The sequence below is a fragment of the Engraulis encrasicolus genome, chromosome 18 (genome assembly GCF_034702125.1).
Source record: "Engraulis encrasicolus isolate BLACKSEA-1 chromosome 18, IST_EnEncr_1.0, whole genome shotgun sequence".
Lineage (NCBI taxonomy): Eukaryota > Metazoa > Chordata > Actinopteri > Clupeiformes > Engraulidae > Engraulis > Engraulis encrasicolus.
In genome coordinates this window covers 50,331,103-50,351,102 of record NC_085874.1, presented here as the reverse complement: position 1 = coordinate 50,351,102, position 20,000 = coordinate 50,331,103, and the positions used below count along the sequence as shown (strand labels likewise).

Genomic DNA, 20,000 nt, shown 5'->3' with positions numbered 1-20,000 from the left:
GTGCCGGGAGAAACCCTGGTATGTCTCGTGTTTGCCTCTCAATAAAATACATTTAACAAAACAAAACTACAAACAAAGAAATAAACTAATGAATGATAAATGATGATCGTGATACGAATCGAATCGTGAGTTGAGTGTATCGTTACAGTCCTACTAAGGGCCATACTAAAACTATGAAATACTGAAACTATGAACTATTCACAGTACTCCTAGGTAACCTAGCATGACAGACATTGAAAGCCGTGTTAGCCAATCACGGTGGGTGCGGTGGTCAGGGACTCACCCTCTCGTAGAAGTCCCCCTTGATGAGGGCGGAGGCGATGCGGTTGATGACGTTGGCGTTGGTGGCCAGCTGGTCGCGGGCCATGGCCAATCGGGCGGCCTTGGCGGGAAGCCCCGCCTTCAGGTAGAGGTTGACGGCCGCCATGTCGTCGCCCTCGGCCTCCTTCACCTCCCCGGCGCGCTCGCTCTGATTGGTCTCCATCAGCCACAGGTAGTAGCTGCGACGCAGGTTCTCCAGCTCCGGGTGGCCCTGACAGGAAGGGGTAACAGAACACAGGTTACATAACCCTGACAGGGGTAACAGAACACAGGTTACATAACCCTGCCAGGGGTAACAGAACACAGGTTACATAACCCTGACAGGGGTAACAGAACACAGGTTACTTAACCCTGACAGGGGTAACACAGGTTACTTAACCCTAACAGGAAGGGGTAACAGAACACAGGTTCCTTAACCCTGACAGAAAGGGGTAACAGAACACAGGTTGCTTAACTCTGACAGGGGTAACAGAACACAAGTTACTTAACCCTGCCAGAAAGGGGTAACAGAACACAGGTTGCTTAACTCTGACACGAAGGGGTAACAGAAGGTTACTTAACCCTGACAGGGGTAACACACGTTCCTTAACCCTGACAGGAGGGGGTAACAGAACACAGGTTCCTTAACCCTGACAGAAAGGGGTAACAGAACACAGGATACTTAACCCTGCCAGGGGTAACAGAACACAGGTTCCTTAACCCTGCCAGGGGTAACAGAACACAGGTTCCTTAACCCTGAAACCTAAATATCACAGCATCCGAAGCACATAACAAGTCCGACATGCGGACAACAGATGCGTCCGTCCCTAGCCTCCTCTTAACCTGTCAACAGGCAGGCAGCGAAATGGTTGCCTGATTTTCATAGACTTCAGATCACTACCGCGATTCTGGTCTGACAAGGACTATGACGATTAGCATTTCCATACAGGAAGAACTTTGTTTCCATGGCCTGGTTAAGCCACCTCCCTCGGCTTGCTACTGGTTGAGAGATGTGCCAAAGTTTAAACCAAAAATTTCTTAGCCCAATAGAACGTCTCTGCTTAAATCACGTCACTGCCTTGAACTTGCCTCTACCCAGGACGGTTGGAAATGCTCAGTTGACAAAGTGGGTGGAGTTCCCACTGTAGCGGGATTGAGCTAGCTCTTGGCCCTGTGTGTAGCTGAGCCGAAGGCTAGCCCTGCTAGCGAAATGGCGAGACAAGGGTTTTTTTTGTTTGGTTTTTTTTTGCGATTTATAATAAGCCTACCATGTAGGCTAGCTTGGATTTGGAAAGGTACCATGTGATTTCAAATTTCAAACAGATCAAGTACATAACAAATTACCAGACATTGTTAGTATTTATCAACCATTAGTATCACGCCATTGCAGCATCATGTGCATGTGGGAAAGAATCTGAGAATAAATAAATAAAAATAGGCCTAAATAAAACTGCGCTTTATGGTTCAATGCCAGCTTTTCAATGTCAAGGTACAAAACAGTCAGCTTCATTGTAAGAGTGCCAGAGTTTACCAAATTTAAATGACTGAAAAGCAAGAATCAAAGAATGCGTTCTCTTCCAGTGCTATCTCTGAGCAAACGGAAAGCACCTGTGTGGTCCACACGCCCGCCAGCAGAAAACGAATGAACCTCCCTTGCAATATGTCCGAGAACATCACTAAAACACAGTATCTGAAATGGCGCATTTGTCTACAACTTGTAGCTCGAGGCGAACACCATGTTTCAGAGCGCGCTGCACACTGATTAGGCCTACTCACTGAAACGTAGGGGCAGAATGGTTGCAAACTCGCTGGGAATATTCGGCTCGTGCATTCAGACTTCTGAGCCTGTGTTTATGGGCTGGAGAAAAGCAGAGGACAATTTGAATGTTATTGAAAAAACAAAACAAAAAGACTAACCAAAGGTTAAAGGCTGGCTGGCGCATGTCTAGAGGAAGAGCTGTAGACTACAAATGGGTCATCTAACAATGCGCGGCTCGAGACCTGTCAACGGTGTAAATACGGCTCCATGGCCGTCCGTCGTGGAGTTATTGCGTTATGCAACGTAATGGCTGTTAGCTCCGGGCCAAAAAAGTCAACTCTGCCGCCCTGTGGACACAGGAGGGAACAATTTAAAGAATGCATCAAAAAATGAAGAGCAGGGCACTGTGGCACTCCGTTTTCTTATGTTTTAATAGTACAGGCAAATAGACTGCCCGACGCGTTTCGACACAAGGTCTTTGTCATTTAAAGAATGCGTTTTAGACGGACGGACGGACGGACAGACATACCCTCTTATAGAGATGTTGGGACGCATCTAAAAACATGAAATTAGTCGCTTTTGGTGTGTCTGCTGGCAGCACTGGGGGACGTGGTGAAGCTCTGCATTCCTCCATGATGATTATAATCTGCATGTGGATTAAAGCCATTTCACAGGGGTTGGCATATCCAACTAGACTAGGAGAGCCAGCGCTGGACACACATGAAGGGAAAACAAACACAACAAAACAACACACGTGCCGATTCACTCCTCTCTGATTTGGCTCCAAACACTGCTCTGGCGAACAGATCAAACGACTGCTACTACCAGGCCTGGAATTTCGCCATTTTAGGGGCAAGGCCACTTGGGCTTTGGAGTTGACAATTTTTTAAGGGGCGATAGTGTACTGTCTATGTATAATTGTCTATGTCCACACCTAAAGTCTATGTCTATGTCTGCATGGGAAAGTAAGAAACGTAACTTCAATTCTTCTTCTATGACCAGTGCATGTAAAGAAATTGACAATAAAACCGACTTGACTTGACTTGACACACACACACACAGTTGTGTCCCTAACAGTGGTGGAGTGTGTGTGTGTGTGTATATATATGTGTGTGTGTGTGTGTGTGTGTGTGTGTGTGTGTGTGTGTGTGTGTGTGTGTGTGTGTGTGTGTGTGTGTGTGTGTATGTGTGTGTGTGTGTGTCTGTGTGTGTGTCTGTGTGTATGTGTGTGTGTGTGCTTGTGCTTGCAAAATGCAATCACCAATGGAATCACAACCTTCCCGGAACGACGAAACACCATCTTCATCTCCCAGACTGAGATTTCCAGCAACTATGGCGAGACTACTCCCCTATGCCAGATCTACCTTTTCTACCCCCAGACATTCCTACCAAGCCTCCTATGCGGATATTTCTCAAGGTCAACCTCATTCTACCCCAAAATCTAAAAGGATACTTCCATCCATGACTGCACCCAAAAAAGGCAAAGCCCCACAACCACCTGTCTGTGCTCTGGAGTACAGTAGTATCAGTGATGATGACCTTGTTGAAAGCACAGTCTGATATCAACTGGGTCCCTACCCACATAGTAAAAGTGGTTTTGAAAATAAGCAGATAAGGGGACCCGTGGACAATCTTATTCCAGTTCTAACAACAAAGCGAGGTCTCTTGAGGACACGCATACATTCCCCCAAGACGGCAAGCATGGGAAATCTCAGACTTGTCCCAAAAAAACTCACTCAAAATACCACAGTGGAAATGCCTCCAATGCTCAATGCTAAATTAGCTTTACAGAATAGTAGATCTCTAAGGAACAAGCCTTTTGTTGTCAATGAGTTTATCTGTACCCACAACCTTGATTTTTTATTTTTAACTGAAACATGGCTGGAAAAATCCACTAGCTCTATCACACTTATAGAAGCAACTCCGCCACACTTTAATTTCATTAGTACAGAAAGGCAGAATAAACAGGGAGGGGGGATAGCAATTATTTTCAAGGCACTGTTTCAATGTCAAAAGACAGCACTAGGTGAATTTTCATCTTTTGAATACTTAGCTGCAGTTCTAAAATGTTCTTCTGACATACTGTTATTGACTATTTACAGACCTCCAAGACTTTCTGCACCACTCTTCTTAGAAGAATTTGGTGAGCTGTTGTCGAATGTTTGTGTGGACTATGAAAGCTTGTTTATAGCAGGCGATTTTAATTTTCACGTGGACGACTTAGAGAATGTCTATGCTAAGGAATTTTTAAGTCTTATTGACATTTTTAGCCTCACACAGCATGTAACAGGACCAACACACAACCAAGGTCACACTTTAGACCTAATAATAACAAAAGGCCTTAATGCCTGTGCTAGTGTCAAAGACTATGGCTTTTCTGACCATTACTGCATTTTTTCTGATGTTTCTATGTACCCTCATGTTCAAAGGGAATCTGTTACAGTCAAAAAACGTATAATCAACTGTGAGACAGCCTCACTCTTTCAGCAAGCACTTTCAGAGATCCAAAGTCAAACTTCAGAGAGTGCAGATGATCTCATGGTTAATTTTAATTCAAGGATGACCCGTATTATGGATGTTATTGCCCCCGAAAAAATCAAAACAGTGGGACGTGAAAAAGCACCTTGGAGAATGAATCCCACAGTTATATTGCTAAAGCAAGAATGCAGGAGGGCTGAAAGACAGTGGCGTAAATCCAAACTTGAAGTCCACTACCAAATCTATAAACACACACTCTCGAAATACAACCAAGAAATTTCTAAAGCTAGACAATCTTTTTTCTCTGACATAATTAACAGAAATATTAATAATGCACGTGTCCTGTTTGGCACTGTGGAAAAGCTAGCAAGGCCCCCAAATCAAATGCAATCTGAGTTCCTCTCAGTCAGCAAATGCAATGAGTTCGCATCCTTTTTCAAAGGAAAGATTGAAAAAATACGTACAAACATACTCACACATGTGCAACCGACCCAAGATTCAGACCAACTTGCTACAGTGAAGTTAAATCCTAACCTCATGAGAAATTTTCATTTAGTTGATGTGGACATTCTTAATAGAACGGTACAAAGTCTTAGCTCCTCTACATCTGACTTAGATATTTTACCAACAGCCTTCTTCAAATCCATCTTACATCTAATATCATCAGATGTACTTCAGATCATCAACACCTCACTACAAACAGGCATATTCCCAGGCTGTCTGAAAGAAGCAGTTGTGAAACCCTTACTGAAAAAGAACAACCTGGATGCACTGGTACTAAACAACTATAGGCCCATATCCAATCTACCATTCATGGGTAAAATAATAGAGAAAATTGTTTTTAACCAATTAACTGCTTTTCTAATGTCTAATAGCTATTTTGATAAGTTTCAATCAGGTTTCCGTGCCTACCACAGCACTGAAACAGCTCTTATTAAAGTTATGAATGACATAAGACTGAATTCTGATGCTGGCAAATTATCCGTCTTGGTTCTACTCGATTTAAGTGCCGCTTTCGATACAGTTAACCCCTTAAGCCGCACTGTGCCGCTCACGGCACGATGCCGCCATTTTGTTTTAAAAAAAATAAAGAATTTGTTGTCCTAATGACTGTACACAAGCTTATAATGGTCATACCACACACCGTTCGAAAGCTGAGAACGTCAGCTTTCATATGAACCCATCCTCAAAGATCAACACTCTCCACACAGCTAACAGTGGGCTAATCTTCTCTGTGTGTGATGTCATCAAAATTGCAACCGAAAACGGGGTGTACTTACCTTTGAAAATTTCTCAATATTCCCAACGAATGTTTTATGGTCCAAGATTTCTTCTCTGAGTCATCCAGTGTCCACAATGTTGGAATATCCAGGCCATTTACTTCAAATCCTTGTGTTTTTGTGATAATCCCAATGTTTCCTGGCTTCCTGCATACGTTGTGTAATTGTATTTCTTCACTACAAGCGTCTTTGAAGACGAAGGAATCCACTCCACCGCACGAAATGCGCAAAACAGTGCCTGAATGATGTTCTCGAAGGTCTTAGCTTTTGATTGACACCACCCACGAGCCAATCGGATCCTCCTATGGAAAGTTACAGGCGATTGAAGACCAATAGGGCACTGCTATTCAAATCTGACCTCCCGTCTTTACCTCGCCATTGGCGTAGGACAGTGAGAGTTTCGGGTTTCATGAGTCACTGAATATTATAGTTGAGATTCATAGCTTTCAAACGAGCTATCACTCGACTGCCTTGGACTTACAGAGAACCACCCACTTGCTGTTTTCGATGTTTGCGTAATTGCTCGCGTAAACAGCAAGCTGTAGAGTTTTGAGAGGACGCACCGTTACGCGAGAGAACAGTAGACTTTACACAGACTTCGGAAGACAGCACGGGACATACAGTTTGCGTACAGTCTTACAGACAGTCTACTGCGTGCAAAATGTCTGGTAAGAAGGCAACGAGCAAGAAGAAGAATGTTGCTGGCCCAACTAAGATGACTGCTCAACAGGCAGCCGAATGGATTTTACAATCCAGCGACGAAGAGTCCGACGCAGGGAGCATGTCATCGGTTGACTCTGTGGCATTTTTGGAAGGACTCGATCCAGCCTTGGAGATGTAAGTGTTGTTTCTAAACTTTCACTGAATGTAAACAGATGTCACATATTCATTTACACTACTGGATTGTACTTAGTGCTAGTTGCATTGTGCGTTTTGGACCGCATTCGAGATGTTGCAGTGTTGCAATGTTGCAATGTAAATACAGCGATTGTTCATCCACTACGGCTGCAAATGCTTTCTAATTGTATTCATTCTGCATGTAACCTATAGTGTATGCTATGATTATCTGTTTGTGTGTGAAGGCAATGGATGAATGGGGGCATTTGTCTGTACTATGTATTTCTCTTTCTGGGTGAACATTGTGCTGTTGCCATGTTGCAATTTGCATTACGAATATGTTTAGCTGTTTTCATCCATAATGCCTAATGTAAATGCTTTGAATTGTGCTTATGTTGTATTTATACTACCTGTTGCCTAGTGTGTGTGTGTGTGTTTGGTTCACAGCTGATACAAAGTGTATGCAATGGGGGAAGGGGCCATTGAAAGTCTCTCACCTTTTAGTGACCGAGTGCGATAGGGGGGAGGTGTGTGTGTGTGTGTGTGTGTGTGTGTGTGTGTGTGTGTGTGTGAGAGAGAGAGAGAGAGAGAGAGAGAGAGAGAGGGAGGGAGGGAGAGAGAGATACATCAAATTGAATGTTACATGAAATAATAATTTGCAATTATATTGTGTTTTTTTCCACATAGATCCTCTGATGCAGACTGGCTCCCTGAACAGGAGGAGGAGGAGGGGGAGGAGGAGGAGAGCCAGGTGGAGAAAGAGGGGCAGAGAGTTGGTGAGGAGGAAGGAGACGATCAACCATCAGCCTCTTCGCCGGCTACCACCAGAGCAAGGAAGAGGAAAGCAGCGCAGCCATCCAGCGCCACACCTGCCACCAAGAGAGGCAGAGGAAGAGGGAGAGGAAGAGGAAGAGGAAGAGGAAGAGGAAGAGGACAGGGAAGGTGACAGGAGCCAGAGGGAAATGGTCAGCCATGGCAGGGGATGGACGTGGATGACATCATACCACCACAACCATCATTCAACCCCGCTCGCGCTCCAGGGCCCCAGGTCGTGGGGGGGGTGCAATACACCATACTGCAACTCTTCATGCTCTTCATGACAAGAAACACCCTACAGACAATAGTAAATCACTCTAACATATATGGACAAAGGAACCACCCTCATAGATGGCATCAGATGTCCCTGGAGGATCTGCTTTCATATATTGGTATGGTGATTTACATGGGCCTAGTTGGGGCCAAGTCTGTAAGGGACTACTGGGCGAAGAACGAACTTTACAATTTCCCCTTCCCCACATCTATGTTGTCCGGGAGAAGATTTGCAGCTGTCTCCAGCATGCTGCATATTAGCCACCCAGACAGTGATGCAGAGAATGACAGGAGGAGGGGAACACAGGCCTACGATCGTCTGTGCAAGATCCGCCCTCTCTATGACGAGATTAGGACTGCGTGTAAAGCTCACTACCATCCCCAACAACACATTGCAGTGGATGAAAGGATGGTGAAATCAAAAGCCCGCTCCATCCTCCGCCAGTATATGAAAGACAAGCCCACTAAGTGGGGGTATAAACTTTTTGTGCTGGCAGATTCATCAAACGGATACACATGGGACTTTTTTGTATATGAGGGGAGAAACATGGCACTTCAAAAGGGGCTCAGCTATGATTCAGTCATGAATCTCGTGGACACGCGTGTGCTTGGCCAGGGCTATAAGCTCTATGTGGACAACTTCTATACTAGCCCTACCCTGTTCAAGGACCTCCTGGCCGAGAAGGTATGGGCTTGTGGAACAATTAGAGAACAGCGAATAGGCTACCCGAGAAGACGTCCAGGAGCTCTCACCTCTCAGTCACCACGTGGTACCATCCGCTGGATAAGAGATGATCCCGTTCTTTTTGTCCAGTGGAAGGACACGAGGGACGTCCGCTTGTGCTCCACAATGCACACAGCCCACAACCCACAGACCACCGTTCAGAGGAGGGTCAGAGGGACAGATGGCCGGTGGCAGCTGAAGTCCATCCCTGCCCCACCAGCTGTCACTGATTATAACAAGTAAGTACTTGAGATACATTATTTTATTTTGTCTTCAAGGGTATGTAACAATCCACCAATGATTGTAATGCTATGTGCTAAACAAAACTTTTGTAATCTTTTATTTTCACAGACATATGGGGGGAGTGGACCTCTCTGATGCCATGATCGGGTTTTACAACACCGTTCACAAGACCAGGAAGTGGCACAGGACGTTCTTCTATCACTTTCTGGACATTGCCATCGTGAACGCCTTTGTACTTCATTCCTGTATGGCAGCAGAGAGGCATGAGACCCCCCTTACACAGAAGGCGTTCCGGGAGGCCCTGGTGTTGGAGCTGAAGGCAGCGGGGTCACCTTCAACTGGCCCTCCTCCATCACCTGCTCCAGCTCCCCAAGGTGCACATCACAAACTGAGGCACTACACGGAAGATGGCACAGCAGGGAGGCGGAGGTGTGTGAACTGTTCCCTGAAGAGCACCACAGAGTGCACTTCATGCCAGGTAGTGCTGTGCTTTACGGTGAAGAGGGACTGCTACAATGAGTGGCATACAAAGAACAATTTGTAGGACTCCCCCCTCCCCCTCACTTCTCTTTCTCTCACTCACACACACACACACACACACACACACACACACACACACACACACACACACACACACACACACACACACACACACACACACAAAGGGAAGAAAGAATGATGCTGGACTTCCGGACTGGATTTCATTTTCACACTTTTCATTGCCACATGGCATGGTTTGCACCACACACACACACACACACACACACACACACACACACACACACACACACACACACACACACACACACACACACACACACCACACACACACACACACACACACACACACACACACACACACACACACACACACACACTGTATTATACACTGTATTAGTTTTGTATTATTAGTTATATTGATATTGTTATGTTATGTTCTTGTTTGTATATAGTTGATTTTTTAATTATTTTAAATATTTTGCCTTTCTTATTTCTACTATTTTATTAAATACTTGTTCATACTTCAATTGTTTTAGCCTTTCTTTCATCAATACCCCATAGACGTAATAAGAAAAAATGATATTTTTGAGTTTATGCTTATGCCAATCAAATCCAAAATGTCTAGCACCCAATCCAAGTCCATGATTGGAAGCCCCAAGATGTTAGCTTTCAATAGAAACCAGAACTGTGTTTCTAGCATGTGGCATTCTGAAGTTACAGGCTTTTGATTCTGGTGTCCTTCTTACCTATCCAAAAAGGTTCTTGGGCATCACCAAAAGGTACCCAACAAAAGCGCATGGGTATACCAAGAGAAAAAAACCCATAAAATATTCATAGTTTGGTATTTTTCTTCCATTTCTTTTGCTGTTGGAAGCAGACACTTGTGTCTTTGGTCTCAATGTATCATTACAGAGCTGACAGGTTGCTGGAGCTGTCAATCTCAGTCATTTTCAAGAAAAGATGCTATACGGGAACAAAAAAACTATATTTTTATTCCATTCAAACAACTGTATTTCTCTGATAGAACATCATAAAATCATACTGACACTTTAGGCATAAACCTGAGAGTGTTACCTTTACAATGGGTACATGCACATGCATGTATCTACAACCATGTGGGATCTGTGCTACTTTCAAATTGGGTATGCCAATTTCGCAAATGAAGTCTGAAAAAGGGGGTGCGTCTTAAGGGGTTAATCTCATTCTATACTACTACATAGACTGGAACACTGGGTTGGCTTTACAGGCATAGTGATCAACTGGTTAAAATCGTACCTACAACAAAGAAGTTTTTTTGTCGCCATTGGAAGACATACCTCATCACCGATGTCTCTGAATTGTGGGGTCCCCCAGGGCTCCATTCTGGGACCACTACTGTTCAATCTGTATATGTTGCCACTGGGACACATTATCGAGAATAACTCCATAAATTACCATAGCTATGCGGATGATACCCAGCTCTACTTATCTATGTCCCCAAATGACTATACCCCCCTTGAATCACTCTATCATTGCATGGACCAAATTAACAAATGGATGTCTCACAATTTCCCCCAGCTGAACACAGATAAAACTGAAGTAATTATATTTGGGAAAAGAGAGGAGAGACAAAAGATTGCTACTATCCTTGAAACGAAGGGACTGAAAGCAAGGGAAACAGTTAAAAATCTTGGGGTCCTCATTGACAGTGACCTAAACTTCAACAGTCACATGAAAGCTATTACTAAGTCTGCATTTTATCACATAAAAAACGTCTCTAAATTTAGGGGCCTGATGTCTAAACATGATCTGGAGAAGCTAATACATGCCTTCATTTCTAGTAAAGTTGATTACTGTAACAGTCTTTTTACTGGCCTCCCCAATAAGACCATTAAACAGCTTCAACTTGTACAAAACGCAGCTGCAAGGGTTCTTACAAAGACAAGGAAGTTCGACCACATTACTCCAATTTTAAGATCGCTGCATTGGCTCCCAGTAAGCTACAGAATTGATTTTAAGGCTATGCTACTTGTGTTTAAATCACTAAATGGAATGGGACCCACATATCTACTGGATATGTTTCAGCTGTATGCACCAACTAGGTCACTACGGTCAACGGAGAAGAATTTGCTGGTGATTCCAAAAGTCAAAACAAAGTGTGGAGAGGCAGCCTTTAGCTTCTATGCTTCAAAGCTTTGGAACCAGCTTCCAGATGACATAAAAAATGCACCCACTATTGATAGCTTTAAATCTAGACTCAAGACAAAGCTGTTCTCAGATGCTTTCCCCTAGCTTAAATTACTTATTATTATTATTTTTATTTTTTATGTTTATTTAATTTGTTTTATTTTATTTTATTATTATTTTTACCTTATGTTATATCTTAATGTTTTAAATGTTTTTTTACTTTAATTCATTTCCTTCTTTCTTCCCTGTTTCCTTTCATTTACATTTGTTAACTTTGTGAAGCACATTGAGTTGCACCTGTGTATGAAATGCGCTATATAAATAAACTTGCCTTGCCTTGCCTTGTGTGTGTGTGTGTGTGTGTGTGTGTGTGTGTGTGTGTGTGTGTGTGTGTGTGTGTGTGTGTTGCCAGAGGAGTCACCTTTGCCTCGGCTACAGCAATGCAGTCGTCCCACATGTGCAGCTCCTGGTACATCTCCATCACTTCCTCAATGGCATTCTGCAGACAGACAGACAGACAGACAGACAGACAGACAGACAGACAGACAGACAGACAGACAGACAGACAGACAGACAGACACACACACACACACACACACACACACACACACACACACACACACACACACACACAAAAAACAAACACAATACACACACACACACACACACAAACATTTTTACATTACATTACATTGCATTGCACTTAGCTGACACTTTCATTTGAGCGACTTACAGTTATAATTTTTCAGGGTATTGGTTACAGGCCCTGGATCAATGTGGGGTTAGCTTGTATTTCTTCTACAGCGTGTGTGTGTGTGTGGGTATGTGTGTGTGTGTGCGCGTGCGTGTGTGTGTACCTGCTCCATATAGTACATCTCTGCCAGCTTGTAGTTCTTCTCCAGCGTGTGTGTGTGTGTGTGTGTGTGTGTGTGTGTGTGTGTGTGTGTGTGTGTGTGTGTGTGTGTGTGTGTGTGTGTGTGTGCGTCTGTGTGTGCGTGTGTGTGTGTGTGTGTGTGTGTGTGTACCTGCTCCATGTAATACATCTCTGCCAGCTTGTAGTTCTTCTCCAGCATGGCCAAACGAGCCTTCACTTGGTAGTGCTCCGTGCCATCTCCCCCCTGAAAACACACACACACACACGCACACGCACACGCACACGCGCACGCGCACGCGCACACGCACGCACGCACATGCATGCACACAAACACACACACGCACACACACATACACACACACACACGCACACACACACGCACACGCATGCACACACACACACACACGCACAAACACGCACACATAAGCACACACACACACACACGCACAAACACAAACACAAACACACGCACGCACGCACACGCACAAACACACACACACACACACACACACACACACACACACACACACACACACACACACACACACACACACACACACACACACACACACACACACACACACAGAAATATGAGTTGGCCAGTATCTCAGGGAGGGACAATTGTGTGGGTGCTGGGATATATTTAAGGACTTTTATGTCACCAACAGAGTAACATTAAATATCTGAGACATAAACATGTGTCAAAGTTTTGGTTTCTACTGATTTTGTAGACGTTTTAGTGGCTGGGGTCAAATTGACCCCAAAGATCACAGATGTTACCCAGATCTGAGGGTAACAGGAGGGTTAAAGTGATACAGTCCCATTTTTGGAAATAAGCTCGTTTTACACCTCCTCTTTAGTTAAATAACAGGGTTTTATTGTTCTCCTATATTTTCAACCATTCTCTGAGTATGGCAGTGCAAATTTTACCTCCAAGCTAGCAGTTAACATTGAGTCCTATGAGACCAGTTAGCCGCCAGCTGGTCTCATAGGACTCAATGTTAACTGCTAGCTTGGAGGTAAAATTTGCACTGCCATACCCAGAGAACACCTGAAAGTTCAGGAGAACGGTAAAACCCTATTACTTAACTCAAGGGGAGGTGTAAAATAAGCTTATTTCCAAAAATGGGGCAGTATCACTTTAAATTCTGCTTTAAAGTGCCCCCACACCATTTCTTGATATTTCCCAACTCCCCTTGAGTTAAATGAGGAGTTAAATGCGACTATGTTGCTCATTGAAACTGTGCTGTCTATTGCCAAATGTGATCTTTTCATGAATATTAATGAATAATATTTACTAGCATGACCAAAGGACGGTAAGCTTTGCAGCAAAATGGCAGACCATGGAGAAGATCCCCCTTCTCATGTATGTAAAGTGCAATTTTCCATAATTGTCCGCCATTTTGAATTTCCAGAAATAGGCATTTTTTAGCTAAAAAACCTGCTGTACTTTGATCATACTAGTAAATATGCAAGTGAATGTAGTTTATTATTCAGTAAATATTCATGAAAAGATCACATTTAGCTGCAGACAGCACAGTCTACATGAGCAGCATAGTTGCAATACCTACTCTGGCCACCATCCTACACAGAGCACCTTAAAGTAAAATACCAGAGATTCTTTAAGTATAGAGATATGCCAACATAATAGGTTGCTATGGGCACCTAACATGACCAGGTTCCGGTCTGCCTAAAGGGGCGTGTCATAATACTCCTAGCATTGAATGCTCTAACGACGACGACAAGATACTGCATAGTGACGTAACGTAGGCCTATTTTGTAAGGCTGTAACTATACACCCAACCCACGATTCGGTTTGTATCACGATATATGACCTACGGTTCGATACGCCCCACAATTTTTTTTTTTTTTTTTAAGGAAAAAAGATAGGCCTATATATGCTTTCTTTTTGCATTTAGGCTACCTGCCTACATTAATTTTGTAGGTGTACTAAATGATTTTGCAGATATAGGCCTACCACTGCAACCTGTTCCCCAGGTGTTGACATCAAAGCACAACACAGAGAAATAAGGGATATTAGTTCACCAAGGAAAAATAGGCTTATTATTAATAGGCTTAGATCATATCATGCTGAGATGCTGACCGTGTGTGAGAGAGACAGAGACGGAGAGAGAAGGGTCAGGGTTCCAGTAGGTAGCCTATAAGAACTGTCTCACAAACATTATCCTATTAATATCCAAACATTAACTGAAAACAACACTGATAATATTTAGTCAGGAAACATGTTTTATTATATTCCTTACAGAAATGCAACACTTGATTTTGATGTTTAATATTTTTGTAACTTTTTTGATGGTGCAGCAGCGCGCCACGCTTATACAAACAAAACTCGAAATGTACCTCAGTTATGTTCTCATCTCACTTTGCAACACGCACGTTGTCCTTTGTTTGGTTTTGTGATTTGACATTTTGTCAAGAGCGGGAATGGATGCAGAGGCTGAAATGGAGCATGTTTTCGCTAGGCAGGCGGTCAATGCGGCAATGCTGCCTAATATCCACATCGACCCTAACGTTCGCCCGACTTCAGACACTTCCCTTATTAGAGCGTAGCGTGGTTTGAGAATTTGGGCAGGCGGAGCATCTCGCTCTCTCGCTCTCTTTCTCTCTCTCCGCTCAACGTCAGTCCCCACTCAACATGCATCGGCGCATGCATGAATCAAAAAATATTCACATGTTAAAGCCTTCATGGTCAGTTGTTCATTTCATGCTTTACCTTCCGACGTTTGCCCAAGTTTTTCGTCTCGCGGAGGTTTCTCAGGCAATTGATAACAACAAATGCACGTGCTGGTTGGACGGAACATTTTATAAGAGAGGGGTGAATGGAAGTGTTACTCGCACATGTCAGTGCGCCCCTTTTCTACTCGTCTTTTTTAAGCGCATATGCAAACATTTGTATCCTGCTGTTTTCTAGACTGAGGTGTAGCCTACATTTTAATGGTTCTCGCGCCAAAGTGCGCACGTTAAGTATGCAGAGCCCTTAACAACTTTGAAAGGGCGCATCGCGATTCTGCGAGGGAGGTTCGCGATAGGGGTTCGTGGGTCTGCGTACCGCGATCCCTCGGTTCGATGCAATATCGTTACAGCCTTAATAGCCTGTGTATGACCATTATTCAAGCCTGATAGTAGAAGAAAACCCTGAACCTGTAACACTTTCTGAGATAAGAATAACCTAATGGCTAATTATCATCAATGTTTTTATTTTTGCAAACTCTGTCAAGCCTGAAATCAGGCATGGAGCCTGAATACTATCAGCCCTGGAGGTTGGAGGACAATCAAGCAGTACGTACAAACTCCTTGGCCACGCGCTCCACAATCTTGTTGGTCTCGTTGAGGAAGCGAGCCTTGGCCACATCCCCCAGCGCCGCAAAGCACCTAAATACATCACACACACACACACACACACACACACACACACACACATAGACACACACACACACACACACACAGACACACACAGAGACACACACACACACACACACACACACACACACACACACACACACACACACAGACACACACAGAGTAAAGCACTTAAACACATACTCAAAGACACACAGACACGCAACGCAGTAAAGCACTTGCTGGGTGTGTGTGTGTGTGTGTGTGTGTGTGTGTGTGTGTGTGTGTGTGTGTGTGTGTGTACCTCTCTGCGATGTGTAGCTGCTGTGTGTGTGTGTGTGTGTGTGTGTGTGTGTGTGTGTGTGTGTGTGTGTGTGTGTGTGTGTGTGTACCTCTCTGCGATGTCTAGTTGCTGGGTGTGTGTGTGTGAGAGAGAGAGAGAGTGTGTGAGTGAGCATCTCTCTGCAACGTGTAGCTGCTGTGTGTGTGTGTGTGTGTGTGTGTGTGTGTGTGTGTGTGTGTGTGTGTGTGTGTGTGCGCGCGTGTGTGTGTGGGTGTGTGCGTCTGCGTGCACGTGCGTGTGTGTGTACCTCTCTGCGATGTGTAGGTTGCTGTGTGCGTGTGCGTGTGTGCGTGCGTACCTCTCTGCGATGTGTAGCTGCTGTGTGTGTGTGTGTGTGTGTGTGTGTGTGTGTGTGTGTGTGTGTGTGTGTGTATGTGCAACATGATCTCCAAAAATTCCGTGCTCCTGGACACGAATGTTAAGGACACGAAATCTGTGTCCAGGAGCACGGATTTTGCCCAAATTCCGTGCTCCTGGTCCTGGACACGGAATTGTTTTCCGTGATGGACACACAGAAGTGCTCTCTTTATACTCCCACAGCTCTATGTTTCCAGAGTCTTTGACCTCAGTCAAATATTGTTTCTCAAATTTCTCAAATTTCTTACTGACAGGTTAGGGTATTGTTTTGGTCTGGGCACAGCCAGTATTCTTTCGTTCATTATATGAATTTGATAGTCTATCAACCAACTGGAAAAGGTATTTTTCAAAAATATGTCTTTAATGACAGGTTAAGGTTAGGGAATGTTTTGGTCAGGGCACAACTTAAATTGCTACAGCATTATTTTGCCTAGGATTAGCATTTGGTATGTATTTTCTAATGATAGAGTTAACACAGTGCTGTGGGAACATAGAAAGCACTTCTGTGTGCCCATCACGGAAAACAATTCCGTGTCCAGGAGCACGGAATTTTGGCAAAATCCATGCTCCTGGACACGGATTTTGTGTCCTTAACATCCGTGTCCAGGAGCACGGATTTTTTGGAGATCAGGCTGGTGTGTGTGTGTGTGTGTGTGTGTGTGTGTGTGTGTGTGTGTGTGTGTGTGTGTGTGTGTGTCTGAGTGTGCGTGTGTGTGTGTGTGTGTGTGTGTGTGTGTGTGTGCGCACCTCTTTGCGATGTGCAGCTGCTGGGCCTCCAGTGAGAGCTTGCTGAGTGTGTGTGTGTGTGTGTGTGTGTGTGTGTGTGTGTGTGTGTGTGTGTGTGTGTGTGTGTGTGTGTGTGTGTGTGTGTGTGTGTGTGTGTGTGTGCACCTCTCTGCGATGTGCAGCTGCTGTGCCTCCAGTGAGAGCTTGCTGAGAGAGAGTGTGTGTGTGTGCGTGCGTGTGTGTGTGTGTGTGTGTGTGTGTGTGTGTGTGTGTGTGTGTGTGTGTGTGTGTGTGTGTGTGTGTGTGTGTGTACCTCTCTGCGATGTGTAGCTGCTGTGTGTGTGTGTGTGTGTGTGTGTGTGTGTGTGTGTGTGTGTGTGTGTGTGTGTGTGTGCGTGCGTGTGTGTGTGTGTGTGTGCACCTCTCTGCGATGTGTAGCTGCTGGGCCTCCAGTGAGAGCTTGCTGAGAGTCTTCCACATGGCCTCCGTCTCCGCACACATCTCCAGAGTCTCCAGAAACGCCACCGCCCTGCAAGACACACACACACACACACGCACGCGCGCACGCGCACGCACACATGCACACACGCACACGCGCACGCACGCACACACACACACGCACATATGCACGCACGCACGCACGCACGCACGCACGCACGCACGCACGCACGCACACACACGCACGCACACGCACACGTCAGGGATGGAAATAAGCACCCGTCCACCTGCCAATGACGGGTGAATTTGGCCTTTGGCAGGTGAAATATGTCAACCCACCCATCACCTTGACTGGTGAAATTTTTCTACAGGCGGCCGGGTTAATGCTGAATTATTACGCAGCATCCAACATCAAAGGTTAAAGTAAATTTGTAATGAAGAGTTGTTGGCAGCAAGAAACAAAACAGCACCTCTGACACATAAGCATGGATCAGAAAATGATATTAGCTTGGCATTAGGCCAACAATGGTGACTGGTAAAAAATGTGAGTGACTGCTAGATTTTAGAATCTAGCTGCCACAGTGACTGGTGGTGGAGAAAAATTCAGTTCCACCCCTCCCTAGCACACGCACACACACAGAATGTCGCCAGAGAAATCATACACATGCAATCACAATGTGCGCGTGGGTCAAAGACGTGCAAAATGAAATTGTCATTCAGTGTAACGGATACCTTCTGCTGACTGTAACGGTAAAAAACATGATTTTAAAAAATTGTTTCAAGTGAATGGATGACAGCCAAGGCTTTCATGAATTCACTGGGGAAAAAAACAAATAAAAAGAGTCATGATTTTTACAGCTACAGTCAGAAGAAGGTATCCGTTACACTGAATGATAATTTCATTTTGCACGTCTTTGACCCGTGTGCGTGTGTGTGTGCGTGCATGGGTGCGTGTATGTATGCGTGCGTGTGTGTGTATGTTGCCCATCCTCACCTGTAGTAGTCAGCGTCATCTATGGCGGTTCCAAACTCGATCAGCCCCTCGTCCAGGGTGTAGGAGATGGTGTTCACCCCCTCGGTCACGATCACCTCCGTCTTGCCGTTGGAGCGCTCCAGATCCACTATGTCCCCCTGACAAAGACATACATACATAGACACAAGATCAACAATCAACAATCAACACAAACACACATTCAGTGTTTCCCCAGAATTTTTGTTAGTCAAGGTGGTTATCACTCAAGATAATGGAAAAAAGGAGGCGCACACAAGGCGTGAAAAAGTGTATTGAAGCCGAAATTAAACAACAGAAGTCTAAGGTTAACTGGAGAAACAGAGGTTTCGGAGCTAGTCCATTCTCAGTGTCTCCACTCACTGTTGCAACTGCACTTGTTGTTCTGTAAATTTCCTGTGCGCTTTGTATTTGCTTGTGATGTTGGCTTGATTATGTCCTCTTTTGAAAGTCGCTTTGGTTATAAAGCGTCTGCCAAATGCAATGTAATGTAAAAGATGAGAGGAGAGAAGAGAAGAGAAGAGAAGAGAAGAGAAGAGAAGAAAAGAAAAGAGAAGAGAAGAGAAGAAAAGAGATGAGAAGAGAAGAGGAGAGGAGAGAAGAGAAGAGAAGAGAAGAAAAGAGAAATAAAAAAGAGAAGACAAGAGAAGAGAAGAGAAGAGACGAGCAGAGAAGAGAAGAGAAGAGAAGAGAAGAGAAGAGAAGAGAAGAGAAGAGAAGAGAAGAGAAGAGGAGAGAAGAGAATACAAGCAGGCATGCGAACAGGTCAGGGGTGAAAAAGGTGCGAAAAAGAGTGCGGCACGGCGGCGCGGCGTGGCACGGGGTTCACTGGAATGTCCATCAAGCACTTAGTGTCTGTTTATGGTCTTAAATGATACGCAGCGTTTCCTTTTAAATGACCCACGCTGGGTTTTTTTATCGCTGGACTGGAGTCTTGACAAGAGTTACCGTTTAGGGCAGCAAACAGAATTCTGATAAGTTGTCTGTGAATGACATAGGGTTACAACGTACACACACCCCAAAATATGTTCATATCTGGTGTTGATTCTTTGGATGTTGGCCAGCACGGAGTAAAATTGTACTGCCAAGTGATAAAGCAAAGTGGTATGGAAGCTAACGAAGTGCGAGTTAGCACCATGACTAGGGCTGGGTAAAATAATCTATTTAATCGATAATCGATTGATTTAATTTAAAATTCACATAATCGATTCACAGGACACAAAATCGATTTTTTTGGTTCTTTTTCTTTTTGTTATTTTTGCTTGATTTAGGTCTATGGAAAATACCCAGTAGGTATTAGTCAATCAGGCCTAGGCCTTCTTATTACAAATGATCAATCTGTTAACACTGTCAAGCCACAGCCCTTTGACATTTTTATATGAAAATGGGTAACAGCTTCTTTTGGCACCAAGAAGGGAACGGATTGAATTGATTCGGAATGAATCGAATCGAATCGAATTGAATCGTGATTAATCGATTCAAAGCCCTAAGAATCGAAATCGAATCGATACAGGAA

The 20,000-nt window shown here is 44.3% G+C and overlaps 3 protein-coding genes across 3 annotated transcripts in view; 2 read left to right on the top strand and 1 right to left on the bottom strand.

Annotated features, from left to right (window-relative positions):
- ift172 (intraflagellar transport 172) overlaps positions 1 to 20,000 on the bottom strand; it is a 97,807-nt gene that overhangs the window by 59,616 nt on the left and 18,191 nt on the right. The window contains exons 17-22 of the mRNA XM_063223751.1: positions 18,470 to 18,606; positions 17,459 to 17,566; positions 15,560 to 15,644; positions 12,403 to 12,495; positions 11,799 to 11,876; positions 284 to 532 (exon numbers count right to left, since the gene is read on the bottom strand). Coding sequence (XP_063079821.1) covers positions 284 to 532; positions 11,799 to 11,876; positions 12,403 to 12,495; positions 15,560 to 15,644; positions 17,459 to 17,566; positions 18,470 to 18,606 — 750 coding nt within the window. The remainder of the gene's footprint in view (positions 1 to 283; positions 533 to 11,798; positions 11,877 to 12,402; positions 12,496 to 15,559; positions 15,645 to 17,458; positions 17,567 to 18,469; positions 18,607 to 20,000) is intronic.
- Positions 5,661 to 7,600, top strand: LOC134468733 (germ cell nuclear acidic protein-like). The gene is made up of 2 exons (XM_063222606.1): positions 5,661 to 6,654; positions 7,342 to 7,600. The coding sequence occupies exons 1-2, from the start codon at positions 6,479 to 6,481 to the stop codon at positions 7,598 to 7,600; spliced, it is 435 nt and encodes a 144-aa protein (XP_063078676.1). The 5' UTR covers positions 5,661 to 6,478.
- On the top strand, positions 7,584 to 10,393 carry LOC134469470 (piggyBac transposable element-derived protein 4-like). Its single transcript, XM_063223749.1, has 2 exons — positions 7,584 to 8,706; positions 8,819 to 10,393. Exons 1-2 carry the CDS (start codon positions 7,637 to 7,639, stop codon positions 9,252 to 9,254), a joined length of 1,506 nt encoding a protein of 501 aa, XP_063079819.1. The 5' UTR covers positions 7,584 to 7,636; the 3' UTR covers positions 9,255 to 10,393.